We start from the raw sequence: 11,812 nt of genomic DNA, 5'->3' as shown, positions 1-11,812 counted from the left end.
ACATGCTCATTCCTGTCCCATGAGTGGTGGAGCACTCTCCGAGCCTAGATCTCATAGAGGCCAGACTCTCCATAGGGCATGAGCGATGCAATGGAACAAATATTAATATATTTACGCATACAGTCTATTTACTGCTGTGGACCAGGCTGCCATCATGGAAAGATCTCACCAGTGGATTGATACGAGAGATTGGAGGCTACTTTGGCATTATGGAATTATTACTCTGCTGTGAACAAATGGCAGCAAGTTGTTTCCATACTCGAGACCCCCACCCTCCCCTATAAAGCACCTAATACACACATATAAGCTGAATAAATTTATTTTATTCCTGTTACACATCCTAGCTGAGACCAAGACCAAGTTTCATTATTCCTTTTTATAGTTCCCATTTGGAAGAGCAAGCATCTGATAGAGCTTTCAAAGCCCTCAATTCTGAATCGAAGCAGATGGAGCTTCAGCTACATGGAGACACACTCAGAGTGATTTCCCAGCCCACTGTGACTACAGTTTCACTAGTCAGAGAGAAAGACTGATAGACTCATCCCAGAGTGAGAGAAGGGGGAGTGAGTGAGAAAGACAGCGCGAAAGAGCGAGAAGGAATGGAAGTGAAAGAGAGGAATATCTCTGGCAAGGTTGATACTGGTGTAAGTGGTGGGACTGCATAAAGGTTATAATATGGTTAGTTTGGATGTATTTAATGTGTAGGATGTTGGGTGTTAAAAAGGGTCTTTTCTTTAACCTCCAGGACTGACAGCATGCCTTGGCATGGCAAGTGACTCAGAACCACCCTGTGACTGGATGATAAATGCCAGCTTGCAGCACAGAACACACATCATGTGTAATGTGTGCTTCACATGTTCGTACTGTTCAGTATTGTTTGTAGAGCTGTAAGACATCACTCCGCCTTTACCCTAGTAAATAACCTGCCAGTTCCTGTGTAGTCACTGCAAAACCCTAGAATGTTGTCTTCATTTCACTTACCTTTTGTGGTTTGTGTTGTGTAAGCCTCTTTTCGTAATGGGCCACTGCTTTTCAAATCAACGCTCCCAATATGTTGTTGAACCCTCATCCCCCTTTGTTATAGCTCCCGCTTGTATTGCGTTGTGTTCATTATTTCATCGTTGTAACGCCTGATTACTTTTAATCATTACACCCATATGTGCGTGCAAAGGAATTAAGCACCATTTTATGTTCTTATCAAGTTCTTCAAAAACAAAAAATTAATCAGGAAGTTCCTTCTTTAAAAGCAAGATGCTATTTTTCATTGACGATTATTATTGTGGAATAGGGATTACCCGTTTATGCCAAGCTTTTCAAACAGTTTCTGGTATAATCTCCATTAATGATAACCAAGGGAGAAGAGATGTTTACAAATGCATGTTTTCCTTGCATTTTGTGTTTCTTTCTCTTTTCTCTATCGTCTTTTCTCTGTTTTCTTTGTATAAATTGTGTGTTTGTGTGTTTGTGTGTGTGTGTGTGTGTGTGTGTGTGTGTGTGTGTGTGTGTGTGTGTGTGTGTGTGTGTGTGTGTTTATTTGCTTGTTTGTGGACACATACAACCAGAGCAGGCTGGCATATATTTCTGTTGTGAAACATGTTCATGCTGCTGGGTCACTGTCATACACTCTTTGTGGGGTTGGGCCACACTCCTTCCAACTCTTGTGTATGGCTCTACACCAGCATGCCACTAATTGCACTTATTGCAGTCATTGAAGAATTAGTGGCCTATGTCTAATAATAAGTCCAAGATGGATCAACTGGTTGGAAACAGCATTGTGCAAACCTCATCTAGAACTGTTTTACGGTGTTTGTTTAGAAAGATTAGACATGGATTAGAAAGTGTGTTGTTTACAAAAATTTATTCATACAAATCTTACAACACTTTTTTTTTTTCAACATTTAAAAACGTTACCCCCCCTAAGGAGTTATGGGTTAATATCTCGACTTCACATTTGCTAATATTCACTTCTCACACATAATATTTTCAAGATATAGATCAAACTTTCACATTAAGGCTTTTGGCGCTCTTAGAAATGTACACAAGAGGCTGGGCTGTGGGCTGCACTCCATCAGGCTCTTTGCTAGCTGACAAATAACCCTCAAAGCGTTGCGACAAGTAACAACACAAAAAATCAAGCTAGGCTTCATGACCCTATACATAGGCTTGGGATACGATGAGTCAGTTTACTGAGAACAATGAAACAGGAACACTTTTACTTTGCCACAACACATTCATTGAACTTAGAACAGCCTAGAGACAGTTAATACTTTTGCCATTTACATCAGGTCAATATTTAAAAATCGGATCACAATGTAATGCTGGCCATGCTATTTTTTTCTTTTTTTCTTTTTTTTTTTTTAATTAGATGTCGGCCCAGCCAAATTTGGAAAGAAACAAAAAAAAAAAGTAAAGATGGTAAAGTGAAATGTAAGCTAATAGTCTGCAGCATTATAGGGCCACTAAAATTGCCATCCATATCATGTGGCGATTTTTTTTGTCATATGTTGTAGCAAGGCACCAAAGCCAGAAGCCATGCTTGTCTGTCACATACCACTGTCAGGTTCATATTGTACATGCTCACACTCTTTCAACACATTCACACACATTCACACATTGTGCTCCCATAAAAAACATCTACACTCAGAGATTCCTAGGAACTGATGCCCAATTACAAGGGTGGGTTGATTTCATGTCTGGAAACAATAGGCTAAAACTGGTGGGGAAATAAGGACTGAATGGTATTGTCTCGAATATACAAATGAGCAAGGGCAGTTTAGAGACAGAAAAAGAGGACAGTTTAAATAATACTTAGGGATAAAGGATATGTTTGTATTTAAGTGCTGCACAATATTTATCTTTGACTCCAATCTACAAGGATTCAAATAAGAATACGAGATGCTATAACTTTATAACCTCTGGCCCCATTCCTAGATGCCTTGGTTTCCTGATCCTCTGTCCATGCATCACTCCTCTTACTTCTTCCCACTTTCTTCCAAGAGATGCATAACACAAATGACTTTTGCGTGTTTGATAACGAAGAGGTTAATGAATTATCAAAAATAATAGCAAGAAGTATTAACCTGGAATGCAGGAAATACTGATCTGGAGTCTATAATCATTGCAGGTGGGTGAACTACTATATCTATACACTAGATCTTATAAAGGACATTCCAACATTAAATATTGTTGTTGGTTATTTGATTGGTTGTTTTTAATCCTGTTTTTCCCCCAAAATAAAAATTGATTTTAGTCATCGATTACACATCTTTACATACCCAACATATACACAATGTCTACATTGGCATACAACATTAAAAACAAATCGGATTAATACAAAGATAAAAATGACACACAAAAAAAAACAATGACTAGGGTCACTGCAAACATGCCTAAAATTGATTATTTTTTTCAAATAATAAAAAAAACTGACATGCTATAACACTTTTTAAAGGCCACCACAGCATGCACTTGGATTTTTTTGTTTCTGTAAAGGGGGGCAATGACACAATTCCTTTCCATTCACCCTTAAGAACTTATGTGCAGCATTCTAAGAAAAGCATGTCTAACTGATACAACAGAAAGATCTCAAATAAAATGAATAATAATTCTAAAAAAATTAACAGCCATTCTCAAGCATATGGAATGCAACATGGTCTGTATTACAAATGATGCACATGCATCATGTATGTAGGTGCAGGGAAGATGGATGGTTAGTTTGAGACTTAGAAAGCAAGCCACTACAAAATAATAATAATAATAATAATAATAATAATAATAATAATAATAATAATAATAATAATAATTGGACAGCACTAATTATATAAATTCCAGTGGCATTAATTTTCAGAGACAAACTCTGTTAAAAAAGAACCTGTTGCATTTAGTCAGACACGTGACTTCAACACAAACACACATGTACTTGTGTAATGAGGGATTCATGCTGGCCAGTGTGTATCGCTCCCTGACCCCTTCATACGATCAGCCTGTGCTTTTTTTTCTTCTTCTTCTTTTTTTTTTTTTCTTTTTTTTAATTTACAGAGTCAGCCTTATGGTCACATACATCCCAGGGCCAACTTAGCACAAAATAAAAACTCTATTCTTTCATTCATGTTTTTTTTGTTGTTTGTTTTTCTCCATTACAAAAATAAAGTATAACATTCAGAACTTTGATTGTCTTTTTTAAAATCTATTTATTTTTCTGCATATGATGAATTCGAAAAAGATATCAAGCGCATAACGTTCAAGGTGCACATTAGTCATAGAGATATATGTTATATATATATATATATATATATATATATATATATATATATATATATATATATATATATATATATATATATATATATATATATATATATATAATTTTTTTCCTAGTGCTTTTTTTGTTTCGTTTTCAACATATAAAGCTATATACATTCAAACTGAACGATTGGTCCACAAAGTAGAACTGTGCGGTCTCAAGTGCTTTTGTACAAAAAAGAAAAGAAAGAAAAGAACAAAAAATAAACCATGTTCTTACTAAAATATTTTTAATGGCTTGACTTCGTACATAAAATACATGTTTGAAAGAACACAGGCGAGATCCACCGACTGCTCAGTTTTAAGTTAGAATGACTTTTGACTGTATGATTGAATGGACACAAGGGAGGGCAGTTGTTCTATTCTCTCTCTCTTTCTCTCTCTCTCTCTCTCTCTCTCTCTCTCTCTCTCTCTCTCTCTTTCTCTCTCTCTTTTCCTCTCCCTCTTTCCCCCGCTACAAATAAGCAAAACGGCGTCCTTTGTTTCTAAACCTCTGTCTGTACCTTCTTCCCAGCACTGCTGCAAGGTATTTTTTTACGGCCATTTGTTTCCGGTAGCGGCTGTAGCTGTCCGTGAAAATGCCGTCCGAGTGGCGCTTGGACAAGGGCTCCGAGTCTTCTTCATCCTCCTCCTCCTCACTGCAAACACAAGCGCGCTCGTTAGCAGGAAGCCAAAGCAAATGCTAGCAAGCTAACAGATTTCAATAATATAGGTCGTCCAATTAAAGAAAGAAATCAACCCAAAGCAATTGAGCGATTCAGGTGATTCGATTCATGACCACCTATTTTCGATAGGACATCACCGTAAGAACAACTCAAGATCAAGAAAATCTATATATAGAGGTTTTTTTTATTTTATTTTTTTGGGGTGTGTGTGTGGGGGGGTCTCTAAATGCCATTGAGGATGTTAATTGCACCGTTATGTCGGCTGCATTGCAGGTGAACGAATCAAAGCAACGAGAATCAACAGTTTCGCACCGTCGATAAGCTGTTGCACTATTGTTGTTGATTTTGTCTCTTTTGAATTTGTCCCAACCTAAGTGTCCACAACCGAGCTACAGCTCATAGACAAAGAGACACCAAAAACCGGAGAAACAGAAACAAGAAAATGAAAGTCGGAAACAGGAAAACGGAGGGGGGGAAAAGTCGCCATGACAAGGAAAAAAAGAGGAGGAGATCATGCATTGAAAAGCAAAGATTTAAAAAAAAAATTAATAAAAAAATACAAAATAAAAAAGATGACGGCAGGTAAACGCTTTTGAAATGAAATGCCCTTACCCTACGCGAACTGCCGTCAGAGAATGCAGATATTTTCGGGCTGATAACTGAACCAGGATGTCCCTCAAGGCTCTATCTAACAATCCGTCTGCATGCGTTTCGGCTCTGAGATAAAACGCCAAAAACACACACATACAGGGGGTAAGCAGAAAAAACAGAAAACACCAAAAAAAAAAAAAAAAGGATAAGGTTCCGTTTGTTTTACGCCAACGATAAAACGAAAAAAAAAGTAGCTCAGACAGAGTAAGCAAACACTACTGCCATCTCCCTATAATCAATCGATCATTCTCCATCCCAAATACATGTCTGTCTCTTTGCCTGTCTGTCTGCCCTTTATTTCTTTCCGTCTGCCCTTTATTTCTGTCTGTCTGCTTTTTCTTTTTTTGCATCTACAATATCACCTGAATCACAACCGCATACAAAATTAAAAGGAAATTAAAGAAATGACAGCATGAATGCGACCACATATGTATACACACACACACACACACACACACACACACACACACACACACACACACACACACACACACATATATATATATAATGATAATAATTCAATGTGTTTGGTATTAAGTTTGGGATTAAGGGAGTGTGTATGTGCATGTGTATGTGCATGTGCATGTGCATGTGAATGTGTATGTGTATGTGTATGTGTATGTGTATGTGCATGTGTATGTGCATGTGTGTATGTATTGCTCACCTTCTCTCGGTCGGGTAATACAGTGTGTACCCGTCCTCCGGGAGGGCTGGAGCACTGCGCGCGCTCATAGTGTCCGGCTCGTAGGAGAGCTCACTTAACGAGTTTCCCTCATCCCCGAACACGTCGTTTTCTAGCCTAAAACCCGGAGTCAGAAAAGGACAATGTGATCAATAATTTATCAAAGTAAAAAAAAAAATATATATATATATATATATATATATATATATATATATATATATATATATATATATATATATATATATATATATATATGCTTTAATGCCAATTAAGAAAAAAATTATTAAAACGAAATGACAATGAAATGAAAACAAATATTGTAGAGCATCGCTTATACAAATTGGCTCTATGCCAAATGATACACAAACACTGTTTGTTGCGACGATTTTTTTTTGTGCATTTTTTCTTTTGCATTTTTTCACTATAATAATATCATTTTACATCGCACTGCATTTCTACATTTCATTTCGTTATACATATTAAAATGCACATATATAAGCAAAAAAATGCGGTTTTTTTATGATCATTATTTAAAAAAAAAGATGCTTGCATTTCGTTCCCGTCGCTTCAAACGCAAAGTCTCTGCTTTGAGACAATGTTAAAACCATTGTTGGAAGCGCGATACAAAAGCATGTTAGATCTGGCTGCTTCTTGCCTGGGCGTTTATAGTGTGAAAGTCAGACTGGTGCACATTAACGAGTTCACACTGATTCCTGAAGGCTTACAGTCACACCAGCTTCCTATTCGTTTGCAGTGTGACGCCACTCGGCCGTCATTCCCATTCTCATTTTCATATAGGCACGTCCCCATAGAAATAATACCGCCTAAGCCTTAAAACAACTCACGGACAAAATAATTCGTTTTCTGTCAAAACATCATGATTGGGTTAAAATCTCTGAACTCCACAATGTATTCACACAATATGCAAATCAATTAAAATCGGTGCAATGTACTCCATGTTACTCCATTTTCCACTGTTTTATCAAAATGCTCCATTTTTTTGTTAGTTTTTTTTTCTCCATAATAAGGTGTATATATATAAAATAAATCTTAGAAATATCACACAAGAGCACACGTTCGACTTTTTCTATGTAAGATTAAGCGACAAAAGGAGAAAGGACATGGTCTGGGCTGTGTGTACGTACCTCATGTTGGGGAAGCCCATTCCGATGGGTGTGCATTGGGCGCTGTAGCGCATTAAGATCCCGTAGATGAGCAGAGCCAATGTAGCTCTACTAGATTTGGCCATGCTGTGAAGGAAACGCGAAGAAAGTTAAAATCATTTACACCTCATTATTGTAACACCCCTTTCAAAGTGCCAATTTAGTTCGTATTTTTGATTATTAGGATTATTATTTTTTTTATTATGGGCAGCGCTCTATTGCCAATTCCCACGCTTTCTATTAACAAACTCCTGTCATGGTACGTCCTACAAATTCCAAACGGCGTTTCTTATTTCTCAAGAATCCGGTCGGTATTTATTTTTGTGTTTTTTGAGGGAAAAGTTTAAGAAGAGCCATCGCATGACGTAAACGCAGCCGCTCTCCTTGAGCCGACAAAACTGGTTGTAAATAATTAAGCGGGGAAAATCGAAAAATCCTGGAGTTTGAGTTCCTTCAAAGAACGATTTTGTTGCTTTAAGCTGAAATGAAACAGGGTTTCAAAACGATCACGTACCTACGGCAGGTTGGACAGAGAGCGAGGCTGCGGGACGCGCTTCGGGTGCGGCTGCTGAGCGTGCGTGTGCGTGTGTGTGAGAAGGAGAGATGGAGAGGAAGAGAGGGATGGAAAGAGAGAGAGAAAGAGAGAGAGAGCGTGAGTGAGAGAGAGAGTGTGTGTGTAAGAGAGAGAAAGACGAGGCACCTCTTCTCTGAATCGCCACCGCCGTTTCCTGATGGGCTCGAACGCCTTTGACTTTTATACAAAAAGTAGCTGCTATACGACCAAACCAACGAACCAACAAACAAACAAAAAAATTTGCGAACAAAAAAAATGCTCGTTGAGACTCTTGGTGTACGGCCTATTCGATCGTCCACATGTCTTCTTGCTCAACTTTCACCCCCCCTCCAGTTCCCTCGGATTTTTATCCATGAATGGAGTCTCATGCCCTTTTTTTCAATAAGTCCCATTAAGTATGCCTCAGACGTCATCAGCCCCATCCTCCCGGAATATAACTGTCATTTCTCCCTCATCGACGGATAAGTTACTATGACACGCCTCAAACGGAACTTTTTCCCTTGAAAACTCCTGTTTTAGATGAGACAATTTAAAACTCTTATATATTATTATTATTATTATTATTATTATTATTATTATTATTATTATTATTATTATTATTATTAATATTCTTTTTTTTTTTTTTTTACAATTCTACAGGAAGCATGATTTCGGGAGGTTACAACATTGCATTATCATCCTCGTTTTTCTTCAAAGATATTTTTATGCATTGCATTATATAACTGATTAATGGTATATAAAGTAATTGGAATTGACAGAATGAGAGAGAAAAAAACTGCACCATATTTTCAGCTCAAACCAGAAGAAACACAGGGAGCTGTCCACTGCTTTGGTGCTGATGCGCCTACGGTTGACAACGAAGTTCATGATTTAGCCTCTTAAAATGTCCCTTAGTGGTTATTTACTGGTTCATTGGATAATTAAAATTGCTTACATTTTCTCCCTACTTTGAAAAAAAAGGCTTAAATGTAAATTTGTCGATCGTATATGTAGAACAAATTGTCCCTTGTACCGCATATATTCTCAATAAAATATTATACATTCTTGCTCGGTCAAAAACCGTCAATTTCTTACTTTTCAGTTACTTAAATATTACTTATAGGCTAATTTTCTTGAAGAAATAATGTAATTATTACGTGTAAACAGGCTTAATTGCATGGAAAAGTACAAAAGAGCTCCACGGTGCTGATTTAACATTTAAATAGTTTTTTTCTCTATGCAGCTCTTAGCATTTACAATTTGAATCTATATTGTCAATAAACCCTTTAATCCAAATCTCTTTCCCTCTTTTTTTGCCTTGACAAATGGATCACGAGATTCGATAACAATAATTCAATCATTCACGGCGACGTCTCATTAAACGTGACATAGTGTGACGTTAGAAGCCACTCGTGATTTCACCAGAGCATGAATCGTTGCGTGTTGCATCGTCAGTGTGTGCGCGCGTGTATATGCGTGTGTGTGTGTGTGTGTGTGTGTGTGTGTGCGTGCGTTCTTGCGTTCTTGCGCCCGTATGTGGTGTGTATGGTGTGACCATTAAACGAATAAAGAGCGCCATCGTGCGGGCACACGTGAGCCTACGGCTCGCTCTATGGAGGTATTAAATCACAGTTTCTCAGCTCTGGTCATGGAGAGCCCCCTGTCCTGCACATTTTAGCATTTTTTGCTGCTGCCAAACCCTATTGATTCACAGCTAATTAACAACCCCTTCCTGTGTTGAAGTGGATGTGTTAGATCAAGAAAAACACTCAAATGTGTAGGACAGGGGGTACTCCAACACTGGGCTTGGGATCCTGCGGATTTGTAAATGATATATTATCCTCTGAACAACTGGAGCTCTGGCCACCATCTCGTAACGTCATACATTATCTTTTACGACACGTAACACGGCCGTGATTAAAAGTGAAGCAATTTGGCATTGACAAAATCATCAAATAGTCACAGCCCATAGCCTCTGCTTTCATGTTGTAAAAGTGTCCCCTAATTCACATTAATTATGAAGATCTGTTTCCAGTGCCACAAATATTTCATGATATTTCTGTTCTATTAGAACTCTAAAAGATTTTAGGGATATTTTAGGGTTATACAACCTTTTGAATTATGCAGCTTTAATATGGATATTGGGCTCTTTTATAAATGACTGCTAAGGGTTTAATTGACTTTAAATATGCTGGCTTCAGACATATTTTTCTATTTAATTCTAATAAATATAGACCACATTGCAAAGTCCTGCATTTGTAAATTAATATTCATATTTTTATATTCATAAGCATAATTCCAGGAATAAACTTTCGACCAATTGCAAGAAGTGAATGAAACAGGTTTAGATATGACATGACAACCATGTTTGTTTGTTTTTTTTGTTTTTTTTTACTAAAATAATCAATTCTTTATAAAGAATATGCAATATTTATTATAAAGTCTCAGAAAGCGATTTTCAAACTAACGCATATTTGCACCTACAGTATGGATCTGGGAATTTACAAAATTGCAGCTCAGCATATAACAGGGAGCTTAAATGTAGTTGAAAAAAATCTTGCATAATAATCTTGGGTAAAACATGCATATATTACACTTACTGCAGAGCTACTGAGGTCATACCCCCTACATGCAATGTGCATTTCTCTTAAACAAACCACTGATCATTCCTTGCATCCTGCACACAAAATAAAGTCAACAAATGTCAATCTTGCCGAATATTCATGCACATTATATAAATATATCATGCATTTAAGGTTAAAACATCCTTGTGCTGTGTGTAAGAGTTTCCTTTTGAATTATGCAGCCTTTATATGGACATTGGGCTCCTTTATAGATGACTGCTAAGGGTTTAATTTACTTAAAATATGCTGGCTTTAGAGATGTTTTGCTTTTTAATTCTAATAAATATAGACCACATTGCAAAGTATGCATTTAAAAATCTTAATCAGGGCCACTTGAATCACTTGGCTCACAGCTTTCCTCTCCCTGTTGTAATTCAAGGTGGAGTTCAGTGTTGTCCAGGAATGTTGGGTAAGAAGCAAGGGGAGGGGTATGAAAAATGAGTCAGGATGAGTCATACTCATAGTTTCAGCCCACATATGAGCTTGGGTTAAAACATTTATGCTGCAAATGTGATTGCTGACGTTGTGTGTTCTGAGGCGAACATATGTTACATAGTGTTATATGATAATAAGACTTCTTATATAAGAATTTGTCTGAACAGACTAGCGTAATCATCTATTTGTAGTTTAAACATAACACTACCAAGAGTGACTAGTGAAGAGGTGGGGTTTTTTTAATGTAATATAAAGGATTGCATGTATAACACCATTTAAAAATTAAAAAAATTAAAAAATTAAAAAATCTAATCACATTATTTGTGTTGTTATTGCTAGATGATATTGTGAAGAAAAATAGATATGTTCCATCTAACATAAAAGTCATTTAGTTTGTCAGTCTGGGAGAATCTTTAAAAAAAAAACTGCAGAGCTATTAATCACATGGCTGCTGTTTCAGAGAAGGTTTAAAGTATCCAAAGAAAAGGCTCATTATAAAGCATTTTTAGGTGTAGTGAGTTTGGGGATCATCCAGCATTTTAGCGAGCAAATGAGGAGTCAATGTGCAGCTTGTATAGCATTACAGATTTACCACAATCTGAAAATAACTCAACATACAGCCATTATTGTCAAAACAACTGGCAACAAAAGTGAGTACACCCTCAGTCAACATGTCAAAACTGTGTCCAAAGTGTCAGTATTTTGTGTGAGCACTATTGTTATCCAGCACTGCTTTA

At 37.0% G+C, this 11,812-nt stretch overlaps 1 protein-coding gene across 3 annotated transcripts; it reads right to left on the bottom strand.

Annotated features, from left to right (window-relative positions):
* Positions 1 to 4,521: 4,521 nt before the first annotated feature.
* On the bottom strand, positions 4,522 to 8,389 carry adcyap1b (adenylate cyclase activating polypeptide 1b). 3 transcript variants are annotated; one of them, XM_083540951.1, is made up of 5 exons: positions 7,978 to 8,389; positions 7,446 to 7,550; positions 6,283 to 6,417; positions 5,580 to 5,684; positions 4,522 to 4,940 (listed from the first exon to the last, which is right to left on the bottom strand). In XM_083540951.1, the coding sequence occupies exons 2-5, from the start codon at positions 7,547 to 7,549 to the stop codon at positions 4,757 to 4,759; spliced, it is 528 nt and encodes a 175-aa protein (XP_083397077.1). In that variant the 5' UTR covers position 7,550; positions 7,978 to 8,389; the 3' UTR covers positions 4,522 to 4,756. The 3 variants fall into 3 exon arrangements, with proteins under 3 accessions (XP_083397077.1, XP_083397078.1, XP_083397079.1); XM_083540952.1 differs by having other exon boundaries at positions 8,164 to 8,389; XM_083540953.1 differs by lacking the exon at positions 5,580 to 5,684.
* Between the last annotated feature and the right edge of the window lie 3,423 nt (positions 8,390 to 11,812).

The sequence above is a fragment of the Silurus aristotelis genome, assembly GCF_946808225.1.
Source record: "Silurus aristotelis genome assembly, chromosome: 5".
In the NCBI taxonomy this organism is placed as follows: domain Eukaryota; kingdom Metazoa; phylum Chordata; class Actinopteri; order Siluriformes; family Siluridae; genus Silurus; species Silurus aristotelis.
This window is presented reverse-complemented; position numbering and strand designations above follow the sequence as displayed.